At 44.1% G+C, this 15,666-nt stretch overlaps 1 protein-coding gene across 2 annotated transcripts in view; it reads left to right on the forward strand.

Moving 5' to 3' along the window:
* The first annotated feature begins 19 nt into the window (after nt 1-19).
* Nucleotides 20-15,666, forward strand: part of STUB1 (STIP1 homology and U-box containing protein 1) — a 34,511-nt gene continuing 18,864 nt past the window's right edge. For both annotated transcript variants that reach the window (XR_008847299.1, XM_056536559.1), the window contains exons 1-2: nt 20-1,621; nt 6,342-6,540. Coding sequence is in view for 1 of the 2 variants with exons in the window: in XM_056536559.1 (XP_056392534.1) it covers nt 1,439-1,621; nt 6,342-6,540 (382 nt within the window). In the remaining variant the exon portion in view is untranslated. The remainder of the gene's footprint in view (nt 1,622-6,341; nt 6,541-15,666) is intronic.

Here is a 15,666-nt window from a genome sequence, read left to right on the forward strand (position 1 = left end):
TCCAACAGTGCTGACAGTTTTGTCGCCGCTCTCGGCGGCCATTTTTGAGTGGGCTGTTCACGTACGGTCTGTTGTAGTTTTTGCTCTACGACAATATGGCTGCAGCCGTAGAAGACAGCGTGATCTACCGGGGACAATCACGGGAATCCTTCAAGACTGCTCTGTCAGCCGTCTCCTGGGTCGCTGGACGGGCCGGAAGTTCCGGTTGGAGACTTCTGGTGTAGGTTCCTGGGGCTCCTGGGCTGTCCGGACCGGAGTTGAGTCAGTGCTGGAGGTCCTTCCCGGGAGTGTCGTGTTGGGAGGCCCTGATATAGTGGGGGTACTTAGAGGTCAGGAGGGCTTATACCTGCTAAATGTGACAGGGGGCAGTATACTGTGCCCTACCCTCTGATATACCTTGTACAGGGCTCTTATATAGTGTGTTACCCTCTAATATACAGTGTATAGAGTCCTATCATCTAACATACTGTGTATAGGCCTTTAATATAGGGTCCTCCCCTCTAATATACAGTGTATAGGGTCCTCCCCTCTAATATACAGTGTATAGGGTCCTCCCCTCTAATATACAGTGTATAGGGTCCTCCCCTCTAATATACAGTGTATAGGGGCCTACCCTCTAATATACAGTGTATAGGGGCCTACCCTCTAATATACAGTGTATAGGGTCCTCCCCTCTAATATACAGTGTATAGGGTCCTCCCCTCTAATATACAGTGTATAGGGTCCAACCCTCTAATATACAGTGTATAGGGTCCTTCCCTCTAATATACAGTGTATAGGGTCCAACCCTCTAATATACAGTGTATAGGGTCCTCCCCTCTAATATACAGTGTATAGGGTCCTACCCTCTAATATACAGAGTATAGGGTGCTACACTCCTAATGCACAGTGTATAGGGCCCCATCCTCTAATACACAGTTCATAGGGTCCTACTCTGTAATATATGGTGTATATAATTCTCTCTAATTTGCAGTGTATAGGGCTCTTATATAGAGTAATCTCCTCTGCTATACAGTGAATAGGGTCCTATCCTGAGATATATAGGGTGCGGGATCTTATGCGGGTTTCTTGGCGCTAATATGCTAGTGCATTGACATTCAGCACACAAAGGGTTAATTGTGTCCCTCCCTTCACTGCCGACACAGGCAGTATTATGAGGAATAGCGCCCCCCGTGGCAGGTTGTAGCTGCTCTTTTTTTTTTTCCCTGTATAACTTGTCTCCAGTGACTTTTGAGTTTTTTGGGTTTTTTTTCTAAGTATTTTGAGACTTTTCTCCCCCCCACCCTAACTCCTTGAGAGGAGGAGCCTGAGCTGCGACACCTCCTGTTACCAATACAAAGGGGTCCCCTCCAGATCTAGGGGTCCCGTCTCAGCTGTGAAATTGGGGGTGACACCGAGCATCCCGAGGTTTGGAGGGGTGACCCCCGGAGGCCCCGGAATGAAGGGGAAGGAAGAGAGCAGCAGCGGCGGAGGTCGCCCTTCTGGGGTCACCATCGGCCAGGGAGGCATCGGTGGTAGCCCGGAAAAAAGCGTCAGCGCCCAGGAGCTGAAGGAGCAGGGCAACCGGCTGTTTGTGGCCCGTAAATATCAAGAAGCCATCTCCTGCTACAGCAAAGCCATTGTGAGTATCCGCACATCAACCCGTCTCCTAAAATACTCTGTGCTGCTGTGAGACCTCCTGTCATTCTTCACTAAGGCTGCATTCACACCACGTTTTTGCAATACAGTTCCCATATCAGGTTTTTGATGAAAAACTAATTCCTCAAAACCGGACTAAACTGTCTCAAAACGTGTGTACAAATTTCAACTCGTATACGGTTTGAAAAATGATGTCCGGTTGCATCGTTTTTACGAGACAAATTTATATATTTTTACCTTTTCACTCCATTTTGAATAAAGTTTAACTTGTTTGATTGAAATTCCAAGAAAAAAAACTGCAGAGTCAAAAACCGTATGGTGAAAACTGCATGTAACCGTATGCACATACAGTTCTGTACGGTTCCCAATGACTCTCATGTTAGAAATACGGTTTATCACCCGGACCAAAAAACATGGTAGACTACAGTGTTGGGTACTGGTAAAAATAAACGGACAAAACCGTACAGGACACAAAACAAACTAAACCGGATGATGCGTTTGACATACGTTTTACAATGTTAAGTCAATGCATACGGTTTTTTATACAGTTCCGTACGGGTTTTAACTTGAAACTGTATACGGGAACTGTACAGCAAAAAACGTGGTGTGAATGCCGCCTAACCTTGACACAAGTGGGCAGGTCCCTGTCACTCTCCAGAAACACTCTGCAGCTGAGAGGATCCATTTCATGTATTTATATGATGCTCAATCCATTACCTCTGGCTGTCCGGGCATGCTGGGAGTTGTAGTTTTGCAACAGCTGGAGGTCTGCAGTTTGGAGACCACTGTAGTAGCGTAAGGTAACGGATTGAGTGTTTGGAGACCAATAGATCACTTCTCTTCTCTCCTGAAATAGGACCTGAGAGGACCCATTTCCTTCCTTTATGACACAGTCGATCATTATTCTTTTCTCCTGAAATGCTCTGTGCTGCGGGGACCTTGTTTCTTCAGTCTATACCTGTCAGTCTTTCTTTCTTCCCCTCCTCACACCATAACGCTGCCGGGTCATGTACAACCTGGCCCTCCACATCATCATCATCAATCCTTATCCATCCTCATCATCCATTCTCATCATCGTTCCATCCTCATCATCCATTCTCATCATATCCATCCTCATCATCCATCCATCCATCCTCATCCATTATCATCATATCCATCCTCATCCATCCCCATCCATCCATCCATCCTCATCCATCCATCCATCATCCATCCATTCATTCCCATCCATTATCATCATATCCATCCTCATCATACATCCATTCTCATCCATCCTCATCATCATCCATCCTCATCATCATCCATCCTCATCATCATCCATCCTCCTCATCATCATCCATCCTCCTCATCATCATCCATCCTCCTCATCATCATCCATCCTCCTCATCATCATCATCCATCCTCCTCATCATCCATCCTCATCATCATCCATCCTCATCATCATCCATCCTCATCATCATCCATCCTCATCATCGTCACCATCCATTCCCATCCGTCACCATCCATTCCCATCCGTCACCATCCGTCACCATCCGTCACCATCCGTCATCCATCCGTCACCATCCGTCATCCATCCATCATCATGTCCATCACCATCCATCCCCCCATCCATCCTCATCCATTATCATCATATCCATCCATCCTCATCACCATCAATCATCCATCCTCATCATCCATCCTCATCATCCATCCTCATCATCCATCCTCATCATCCATCCTCATCATCCATCCTCATCATCCATCCTCATCACCATCAATCATCCATCCTCATCATCCATCCTCATCACCATCAATCATCCATCCTCATCATCCATCCTCATCATCCATCCTCATCATCCATCCTCATCATCCATCCTCATCATCCATCCTCATCATCCATCCTCATCATCCATCCTCATCATCCATCCTCATCATCCATCCTCATCATCCATCCTCATCATCCATCCTCATCATCCATCCTCATCATCCATCCTCATCATCCATCCTCATCATCCATCCTCATCATCCATCCTCATCATCCATCCTCATCATCCATCCTCATCATCCATCCTCATCATCCATCCTCATCCATCCTCATCCATCCCCATCCATCCTCATCCATCCCCATCCATCCTCATCCATCCATCCATCCTCATCCATCCATCCTCATCCATCCATCCATCCATCCTCATCCATCCATCCTCATCCATCCATCCTCATCCATCCATCATCATATCCATCCATCCATCTCCTGAAATACTCTGGGGGAGATTTATCAAAACCTGTCTAGTGGAAAAGTTGCCCATAGCAACCAATCAGATCGCTTCTTTCATTTTTAACAATGCCTCTGCAAAATGAAAGAAGCGATCTGATTGGTTGCTATGGGCAACTTTTCCTTTGCACATCTATTGATAAATCTCCCCCTCTGCGCTGCTGAGAATCTTCACTATATACAGGTGAAACTCGAAAAATTAGAATATCGCGCAAAAGTTAATCGTATTTCATTAAAGGGGTACTCCCCTGGAAAACATTTTCTTTTAAATCAACTGGTGCCAGAAAGTTAACCACATTTGTAAATGACTTCTATTAAAAAATCTTAATCTTTCCAGTACTTATCAGCTGCTGTATGCTCCAGAGGAAGTTATTTTCTTTTCTTTTTGAATTTCCTTTCTGTCTGACCACAGTGCTCTCTGCTGACACCTCTGTCCACGTCAGGAACTGTCCAGAGCAGGAGTAAATCCCCATAGCAAACATATCCTGCTCTGGACAGTTCCTGATACGGACAGAGGTGTCAGCAGAGAGCACTGTGGACAACACAAAAAAGAAATTAAAAAAGAATAGAATTTCCTCTGTAGCACACAGCTGCTAATAAGTACTGGAAGGATTAACATTTTTAAATAGAAGTAATTTACAAACCTTTTTAATTTTCTGGCACCCCTTTAATGAAGCACAGTGGACCAGCTCCAGCAGATGAGAGGGCTCCCCAAATCATATCATATATTGTGGATTTGGGGTTTTCATGAGCTGTAACCGTAATCATCACAATTATGACAAATCACGACTTGATCTGTTTTGCTTTGCATGTAATGAGTCTCTCTCATATATTAGTTTCATTACTGAAATAAATGAACTTTCCACGATATTGTAATTTTTTGGGTTTCACCTGTATATCTGTCAGTCTGTGACATTTCGGGTGGGAACACACTATGTTTTAGCCCCCGTTTTAATCGTATCTGTTAACAGGAGCAGCGCACCCCCTTCACTTCTGCTGCCGTCACTCCTAGTGACTCCGTTCGGGACATATGCGCTGTGTTATGCGCACTCATGATAGGGGCTGTTGCGCTTTTGAAATGGCGCACACATCCCGAATGGAGTAAGTAGGTGACTCCTTTCAGCCATAGAATGAAATGGGGGTCCGCTGCTCCCGTTAACAGTATAGGTCAGCTTCTTGTTTTCTGCATATTTACCTTCCTTGGCCGGCTCCCGATCTGTGAAGCGCGCTCAGCTTCTGAGCGCGCTTCACAGATCGGGAGCCGGCCAAGGCCGGGTCGCGGTTAATACCGGACGTTGCCGATCCGGCTGATGTCCGGTATTAGCCCTTTTAGACACTGTGATCAAATTTGATCGCAACGTCTAAAACGGGAGAATATGCTGCCGGTTAGCTCAGCGGAGCTGTTCAGGACCGCCGCGGTGAAATCGCGGTGTCCCGAACAGCAGAGAGGACAGCGGGAGGCTCCCTACCTGGCTCCACACTGTCCGATCGGCGTTTGATTGCTCCAAGCCTGAGATCCAGGCTTGAGCAATCAAGCGCAGATAACGCAGATCAATGCTATGCTATGGCATAGCATTGATCAGTGTCTGCAATCAGTATAATGCATGTTATCGCCCCCTATGGGAGCTATAACATTGCAAAAAAAGTGTTAAAAAAAAAATTAATAAATGTGTTTTAACCCCTTCCCTAATAAGTCTGAATCACCCCTCTTTTCCCATTTAAAAAAAAAAAAAAAAAAAAACTGTGTAAGAATTTTTTTTAAATAAACATATGTGGTATCGCCGCGTGCGTAAATGTCCAAACTATAAAAATATATTGTTAATTAAACCGCACGGTCAATGGCATATGCGCAAAAAAATCCAAAATAGCGTATTTTTGTTCACCTTTTAGACCATAAAAAAATTTATAAAAACCGATCAGAAAATAAGGTCACAACAAAAATGGTACGGATAAAAACTTCGGATCACGGCGCAAAATATGAGCCCTCATACCGCCCCGTATGCGTAAAAATAAAAAAAAAGTTATAGGGGTCAGAAGATGACCTTTTTTTAAACTTATTAAAAGGAGATATCCAGTGCTGAAAAACTTATCCCCTATCCTAACTGTGGTCAGACAAAAAAATTGAAAAGAAAAGAATTTCCTCTGTAGCATACAGCTGCTAAAAAGTACTGGAAGGATAAAGATTTTTTAATATAAGTAATTTTCAATTCTGTTTAACTTTCTGGCACCAGTTGATTTAAAAAAAAAAAAAAAAAATGTTTTTCAGTGGAGTACCCCTTTAAGGAGAACTGTAGTGCAATATAACTTATAGTCTATCCTTCAGATAGGGGGATAAGTTATATTGCACTACAGTTCTCCTTTAAATCAGTAATCTCTGCTTCTGAAATACTCTGTTCTGCTGTGATAACGTCTTTTATCTATTTATAATTATTATAATTTTTTCCCACCCCGTCAGACTCGGAACCCTTCCATCGCAGTGTACTACACTAACCGGGCCCTGTGCTACCTGAAGATGCAGCAGCTGGACAAGGCGTTGGCAGACTGTAAGCACGCCCTGGAGCTGGACTGCCAGTCCGTGAAGGCGCACTTCTTCCTGGGGCAGTGCCAGATGGAGATGGAGAACTACGACGAGGCCATCGCCAATCTGCAGAGAGGTCAGCGCCCGTCATCGCTTGTCCGTGTGTTTCCAAACCAGTGCGCCTCCAGCTGTTGCAAAACTACAACTCCCAGCATGCCTGGACAGCCAATGGCTGTCCAGGCATGCTGGGAGTTGTAGTTTTGCTGACACTAGGCGTGATCTGAACTTCAGTTAGGTTATTCTTATATATATCGACATGCTACACAAAATCCAATGTACTTTGATTCGATTCCTCCTAGTTTTTCTAGATCTCTGCTTGCTGTCATCATTTTGATACCTTTTTAATTAAAGAGTAGCTCCCACCATCCTATATATTTTTTTTTCTATCCCTGCCTATTGCCCATCTATCCCTAACCCCCTTCCTGCCTTTAATTATTATTATTATTATTTTTTTTACCTTCTTAGAAATAACTTTGTCTGCCTGATAGTGTGCTCATCACCAGACAGCCTTCCCCAGGAGGCGTGATGTCACTGCTGGGGGGCCGACTTCTGCCCTTAGTTCAAATATACAGGGTGCCTCCAGCTGTTTCACCACTACAACTCCCAGTATGCCGCAGCACAAATCCCCCCCCCCCCCCCATCGCCCCCCGGCCCGCCTCAAAAAAACTCCCAATAAATTCACGGCCGCGCTACCCGATCCCTTACAGCTCCCTGTCCAAGACAGAAGCAGCAGCACAGCATGCCGGCGGGGCAGGCGCGAGGCTAGGGAGCCAATGCACTCAAGCCCCGGCTTTCACAGCGCTCGCTCCCGCCTGTCTGATTGACAGGCAGGGAGCGAGCGCAGGCAGAATGAATTAGGACCGATGCCCGGCTGGCAATGGTCCGAATTCAAGCGTGACGTCATGCCAGCCTGCAGCCGGCCAATAGGAGGGAGACCCCTAGTGGCCGGTTTTCAAATGTAAATTAAACCATTTTAATAAAAAATTCAACTGTATTAGAGATATGGTGTAGTACCATAAGTACTACAACATATCAAAAAAAAAATGTTGGTGACAGTGCCCACTTAAAGGCAGAGCAAAGGGATAGATCAGCTCACCAACAAAGCGTCCCGTCCACAGCACGGCAGGTGCGCGGCAACACCAACATCCAAGACAAAGAGAAAAGTGCCAGCGTGGAAATTTGCAGAGTCAAGTTTTAATGGTCTAAAATCAGCAACACAGGTCAGTGCCATTTAACTCTTGACATGCCAAAAATTGAACACACCAATATAAATAAATATATTTTTATATTTATTTTTGGTATGTCAAGGGTTAAATGGTCCGGCACAGGTGTGTCCCGCCTCCTCCGGATCATTCCCCACATATAAGTTGGAGATGTTCACTTCTATTGTTATATGACGCTGTGTTGCTGATTTTATACCATTAAAACGGGAATCTGCCAATCTCCACGCTCCACGCACTTTTTTTCTCTTTTTAATTAAAGTCAGTTCTGGTCATGTGATGTGCAGCTCATTTCAAGACAGCTGTGATACACGGCTCGTTCACAATACGCAGGTTCCGCTTGCAGCAGCCTACCATTCATCCCAATGGGATTCTGCTACTCTGGAAACTCCGTTGTGGAATTGGATTCCGGAACATGTTTTAAGGGGTTATCCAGAATAAGCTAAACGGCACCACATCTGCCCTCAGGTTGTGTACAGTATTGCAGCTCCGTTACATGGAAGTGAATGGAGGCCAGTTGTAATACCACACACAGCCTGAGGACATGTGTGGCGCTGTTTTTTTGCATGGTATTAAGGCTTTCTTTTATGTTCCTGGATAAACCCTTTTATTCTGTTCCCTTGGAGTGGCGCTCAAGCACCGAATCTGGATAATTTCGGCTCCGTGCTGGAACAACACGGATCCACTGTGAAAATCCAGCAAGGTAATACTCCACTGAATTTTTGTAGTGTGAATGAACCCTACGGGTCAGGCTACATTGGGATAAGCTTTTAGCTGGCTGAAGACTTCAGGGTGAATATAAGAAGATGGAGCCGTGGGTGAGTATGTACTACAACCCCCCTTCCCCCTCTCCCCCTCTCTTGCTCATCTGGGGGTCCCCTTTCTCTGATGTGCCCAGCTTCTCAGCCGCCATTTCACGTGGCTGTGCTGGGCCGGACCCCTCATGGCCTCCGGCGCCATTCTGGATGGGACAGTGCAGGGGGCCTGCCCTCCCCCCTCTTCAGGCCCCACGTGTCCACATATATTGTGGCCAGACACACTGCCCTGGCCGCGTTTCCTTCTCATTCGGCCGGGGACTTATTGCTGCTACCTTTGTTTCAGTCTCTGGGGCAGCGGGTCCCCAATCCCATGCGGCCATCCGCTTCCCAGGTGGGGGCGCAAAAAACCCGTTTACTACCCTTATTTCCGGGCAGGCACGGAATTTTTGTAAGAATGACCTGAGACCTACAGCTGCAGGCAGCGGGTCTCTGGTCCCACGCGGCCGACCGTGGCCTCATTACGAGCGCTCCAGCCCACCTACTGCTCTTACCTGTGGCCAGGTGCAGTGTCCTGGCCGCGTTCTCTTATCTGCTGCCGGAGACCCTCTGCATCTACCCCCTCGATGGTTTTCTTGGGACAGCGGCCGAGCGCTTTATTTACGGGGGAGGAACTGGCCGCGTCATTCTGCCTGTTCCCCAGCCCTGTACCTGTAATGGCCACCGATCGTTCGTGTGGCCAGGAGATGGAGGGGGCAGCCGCGTCCTGCTACAAGTTTCCTGCCCCCCGTTGCTCCTTACAGTATTTGGCTGTTGGGAGGTTGCTGTAAGCAGAATCCACCTGCCATCTTCGTAATGTGAACGGGGCCCTATGATGCCGTGCAGCTTTATTATTTCCATTCACTGACAGCAAGCCTGAGGAATTGATACAGAATGTCTATGGGATAGAGCTGGAGCTGTGGTGTGTAGCCTGCGGCTTTGACACAGGAATGTTCCATGACACGTGGGGGGGGGGGGGGTCGCCTACAGCGGCGCTGCTCTGTTTATATCCGGTTACCAACAACAGGTTACAGGAGCTCCGGTGCCGTGTACTACATGTCTCTGCTTAATCATTAATGCGGAGCCGACCGCCAGACGCAAACAGATTCCTCATTGTCCTCGCAACGCAGGATTCACCCATTGTGTCCTCCATTACACGCTGAGGGTTGTAGTTTAGGGACGTTACATTCACAGGTCTCTGTGGGCAGGGAATAGAGCTTCCCAACCAGGGTGCCTCCAGCTGTTGCAAAACTACAACTCCCAGCATTGGAGCATTGTTTCCGAACCATTGGGACCCCCTACCAGTCCCTATAACAGTTCCCCAACCAGGGTGCCTTCAGCTGTTACATAACTACAACTCCCAGCATTGGAGTATTGTTTCCGAACCATTGGGACCCCCTACCATTCCCTAGAACAGGATTCCCAGAACAGGGTGGCTTCAGCTGTTGCAAAACTACAACTCCCAGCATTGAAACATTGTTTCCGAACCATTGGGACCCCCTACCAGTCCCTAGAACAGGACTCCCAGAACAGGGTGCCTTCAGCTGTTACAAAACTACAACTCCCAGCATTGGCACATTGTTTCCGAACCATTGGGACCCCCTACCATTCCCTAGAACAGGACTCCCAGAACAGGGTGCCTCCAGCTGTTGCAAAACTACATCTCCCAGCATTGTTTCTGAACCATTGGGACCCCCTACCAGTCCCTAGAACGGATCCCCAACCAGGGTGCCTCCAGCTGTTGCAAAACTACATCTCCCAGCATTGTTTCCGAACCATTGGGACCCCCTACCAGTCCCTAGAAAGGTTCCCCAACCAGGGTGCCTCCAGCTGTTGCAAAACTACCTCTCCCAGCATTAGAGCATTGTTTCCGAAACATTGGGACCCCCTACCAGTCCCTAGAACAGGGTTCCCCAACCAGGGTGGCTTCAGCTGTTGCAAAACTACAACTCCCAGCATGCCCGGACAGCCAACGGCTGTCCGGGCATACTGGGAGTTGAAGTTTTGGAACAGCTGGAGGCACGCTGGTTGGGAAGCACTGCTTTATAGGACAAGTGGATGCAGTCAGCTACAGCCATTTTAGGCTAAGGAGACAATGGGGGAGATTTATCAAATCCTGTGCAAAGGAAAAGTTGCTGTGTTGCCCATAGCAACCAATCAGATCGCTTCTTCCATTTCGTAGAGGCCTTGTTAAAAATGAAAGTAGTCATCTGGTTGGTTGCTATGGGCAACAGGGCAACTTTTCCACTGGACAGGATTTGATAAATCTCCCCCAATGACTGTAATGCACATAAATACAGACTATTGTTCTCTGTTATCAGCCATTGCTCTGTATATAGAGACTGACTGTAAGATAGGTGACTATATAGTCTATTGTTCTCTGTTATCAGCCATTGCTGGGTATATAGAGACTGACTGTAAGATAGGTGACTATATAGTCTATTGTTCTCTGTTATCAGCCATTGCTGGGTATATAGAGACTGACTGTAAGATAGGTGACTATATAGTCTATTGTTCTCTGTTATCAGCCATTGCTGGGTATATAGAGGCTGACTGTAAGATAGGTGACTATATAGTCTATTGTTCCCTGTTATCAGCCATTGCTCTGTATATAGAGACTGACTGTAAGATAGGTGACTATATAGTCTATTGTTCCCTGTTATCAGCCATTGCTCTGTATATAGAGACTGACTGTAAGATAGGTGACTATATAGTCTATTGTTCCCTGTTATCAGCCATTGCTCTGTATATAGAGACTGACTGTAAGATAGGTGACTATATAGTCTATTGTTCCCTGTTATCAGCCATTGCTGGGTATATAGAGGCTGACTGTAAGATAGGTGACTATATAGTCTATTGTTCCCTGTTATCAGCCATTGCTCTGTATATAGAGACTGACTGTAAGATAGGTGACTATATAGTCTATTGTTCCCTGTTATCAGCCATTGCTGGGTATATAGAGACTGACTGTAAGATAGGGGACTATATAGTCTATTGTTCTCTGTTATCAGCCATTGCTGGGTATATAGAGACTGACTGTAAGATAGGTGACTATAGTCTATTGTTCCCTGTTATCAGCCATTGCTCTGTATATAGAGACTGACTGTAAGATAGGTGACTATAGTCTATTGTTCTCTGTTATCAGCCATTGCTCTGTATATAGAGACTGACTGTAAGATAGGTGACTATATAGTCTATTGTTCTCTGTTATCAGCCATTGCTCTGTATATAGAGACGGACTGTAAGATAGGTGACTATATAGTCTATTGTTCCCTGTTATCAGCCATTGCTGGGTATATAGAGACTGACTGTAAGATAGGTGACTATATAGTCTATTGTTCTCTGTTATCAGCCATTGCTGGGTATATAGAGACTGACTGTAAGATAGGTGACTATATAGTCTATTGTTCCCTGTTATCAGCCATTGCTGGGTATATAGAGACTGACTGTAAGATAGGTGACTATATAGTCTATTGTTCTCTGTTATCAGCCATTGCTCTGTATATAGAGTCTGACTGTAAGATAGGTGACTATATAGTCTATTGTTCTCTGTTATCAGCCATTGCTGGGTATATAGAGACTGACTGTAAGATAGGTGACTATATAGTCTATTGTTCTCTGTTATCAGCCATTGCTGGGTATATAGAGACTGACTGTAAGATAGGTGACTATATAGTCTATTGTTCTCTGTTATCAGCCATTGCTGGGTATATAGAGACTGACTGTAAGATAGGTGACTATATAGTCTATTGTTCTCTGTTATCAGCCATTGCTGGGTATATAGAGACTGACTGTAAGATAGGTGACTATATAGTCTATTGTTCTCTGTTATCAGCCATTGCTCTGTATATAGAGTCTGACTGTAAGATAGGTGACTATATAGTCTATTGTTCCCTGTTATCAGCCATTACTCTGTATATAGAGACTGACTGTAAGATAGGTGACTATATAGTCTATTGTTCTCTGTTATCAGCCATTGCTGGGTATATAGAGACTGACTGTAAGATAGTTGACTATATAGTCTATTGTTCTCTGTTATCAGCCATTGCTCTGTATATAGAGACTGACTGTAAGATAGGTGACTATATAGTCTATTGTTCTCTGTTATCAGCCATTGCTGGGTATATAGAGACTGACTGTAAGATAGGTGACTATATAGTCTATTGTTCTCTGTTATCAGCCATTGCTCTGTATATAGAGACTGACTGTAAGATAGGTGACTATATAGTCTATTGTTCTCTGTTATCAGCCATTGCTGGGTATATAGAGACTGACTGTAAGATAGGTGACTATATAGTCTATTGTTCTCTGTTATCAGCCATTGCTCTGTATATAGAGACTGACTGTAAGATAGGTGACTATATAGTCTATTGTTCTCTGTTATCAGCCATTGCTGGGTATATAGAGACTGACTGTAAGATAGGTGACTATATAGTCTATTGTTCCCTGTTATCAGCCATTGCTCTATATATAGAGACTGACTGTAAGATAGGTGACTATATAGTCTATTGTTCTCTGTTATCAGCCATTGCTGGGTATATAGAGACTGACTGTAAGATAGGTGACTATATAGTCTATTGTTCTCTGTTATCAGCCATTGCTCTGTATATAGAGACTGACTGTAAGATAGGTGACTATATAGTCTATTGTTCTCTGTTATCAGCCATTGCTGGGTATATAGAGACTGACTGTAAGATAGGTGACTATAGTCTATTGTTCTCTGTTATCAGCCATTGCTGGGTATATAGAGACTGACTGTAAGATAGGTGACTATATAGTCTATTGTTCTCTGTTATCAGCCATTGCTCTGTATATAGAGACTGACTGTAAGATAGGTGACTATATAGTCTATTGTTCTCTGTTATCAGCCATTGCTGGGTATATAGAGACTGCCTGTAAGATAGGTGACTATATAGTCTATTGTTCTCTGTTATCAGCCATTGCTCTGTATATAGAGACTGACTGTAAGATAGGTGACTATATAGTCTATTGTTCTCTGTTATCAGCCATTGCTCTGTATATAGAGACTGACTGTAAGATAGGTGACTATATAGTCTATTGTTCTCTGTTATCAGCCATTGCTGGGTATATAGAGACTGACTGTAAGATAGGTGACTATAGTCTATTGTTCTCTGTTATCAGCCATTGCTGGGTATATAGAGACTGACTGTAAGATAGGTGACTATATAGTCTATTGTTCCCTGTTATCAGCCATTGCTGGGTATATAGAGACTGACTGTAAGATAGGTGACTATATAGTCTATTGTTCTCTGTTATCAGCCATTGCTCTGTATATAGAGGCTGACTGTAAGATAGGTGACTATATAGTCTATTGTTCTCTGTTATCAGCCATTGCTGGGTATATAGAGGCTGACTGTAAGATAGGAGACTATATAGTCTATTGTTCCCTGTTATCAGCCATTGCTGGGTATATAGAGACTGACTGTAAGATAGGTGACTATATAGTCTATTGTTCCCTGTTATCAGCCATTGCTCTGTATATAGAGACTGACTGTAAGATAGGTGACTATATAGTCTATTGTTCTCTGTTATCAGCCATTGCTCTGTATATAGAGACTGACTGTAAGATAGGTGACTATATAGTCTATTGTTCTCTGTTATCAGCCATTGCTGGGTATATAGAGACTGACTGTAAGATAGGTGACTATATAGTCTATTGTTCTCTGTTATCAGCCATTGCTCTGTATATAGAGACTGACTGTAAGATAGGTGACTATATAGTCTATTGTTCTCTGTTATCAGCCATTGCTCTGTATATAGAGACTGACTGTAAGATAGGTGACTATATAGTCTATTGTTCTCTGTTATCAGCCATTGCTGGGTATATAGAGACTGACTGTAAGATAGGTGACTATATAGTCTATTGTTCTCTGTTATCAGCCATTGCTGGGTATATAGAGACTGACTGTAAGATAGGTGACTATATAGTCTATTGTTCCCTGTTATCAGCCATTGCTGGGTATATAGAGACTGACTGTAAGATAGGTGACTATATAGTCTATTGTTCCCTGTTATCAGCCATTGCTCTGTATATAGAGGCTGTAAGATAGGGGACTATATAGTCTATTGTTCCCTGTTATCAGCCATTGCTCTGTATATAGAGACTGACTGTAAGATAGGTGACTATATAGTCTATTGTTCTCTGTTATCAGCCATTGCTGGGTATATAGAGACTGACTGTAAGATAGGTGACTATATAGTCTATTGTTCCCTGTTATCAGCCATTGCTCTGTATATAGAGACTGACTGTAAGATAGGTGACTATATAGTCTATTGTTCCCTGTTATCAGCCATTGCTCTGTATATAGAGACTGACTGTAAGATAGGTGACTATATAGTCTATTGTTCTCTGTTATCAGCCATTGCTCTGTATATAGAGACTGACTGTAAGATAGGTGACTATATAGTCTATTGTTCTCTGTTATCAGCCATTGCTCTGTATATAGAGACTGACTGTAAGATAGGTGACTATATAGTCTATTGTTCCCTGTTATCAGCCATTGCTGGGTATATAGAGGCTGACTGTAAGATAGGTGACTATATAGTCTATTGTTCCCTGTTATCAGCCATTGCTGGGTATATAGAGACTGACTGTAAGATAGGTGACTATATAGTCTATTGTTCTCTGTTATCAGCCATTGCTCTATATATAGAGACTGACTGTAAGATAGGTGACTATATAGTCTATTGTTCTCTGTTATCAGCCATTGCTCTGTATATAGAGACTGACTGTAAGATAGGTGACTATAGTCTATTGTTCTCTGTTATCAGCCATTGCTCTGTATATAGAGACTGACTGTAAGATAGGTGACTATATAGTCTATTGTTCCCTGTTATCAGCCATTGCTCTGTATATAGAGACTGACTGTAAGATAGGTGACTATATAGTCTATTGTTCTCTGTTATCAGCCATTGCTCTGTATATAGAGACTGACTGTAAGATAGGTGACTATATAGTCTATTGTTCTCTGTTATCAGCCATTGCTCTGTATATAGAGACTGACTGTAAGATAGGTGACTATATAGTCTATTGTTCTCTGTTATCAGCCATTGCTCTGTATATAGAGACTGACTGTAAGATAGGTGACTATATAGTCTATTGTTCTCTGTTATCAGCCATTGCTGGGTATATAGAGACTGACTGTAAGATAGGTGACTATATAGTCT

The sequence above is a fragment of the Hyla sarda genome, chromosome 8, assembly GCF_029499605.1.
Source record: "Hyla sarda isolate aHylSar1 chromosome 8, aHylSar1.hap1, whole genome shotgun sequence".
Lineage (NCBI taxonomy): Eukaryota > Metazoa > Chordata > Amphibia > Anura > Hylidae > Hyla > Hyla sarda.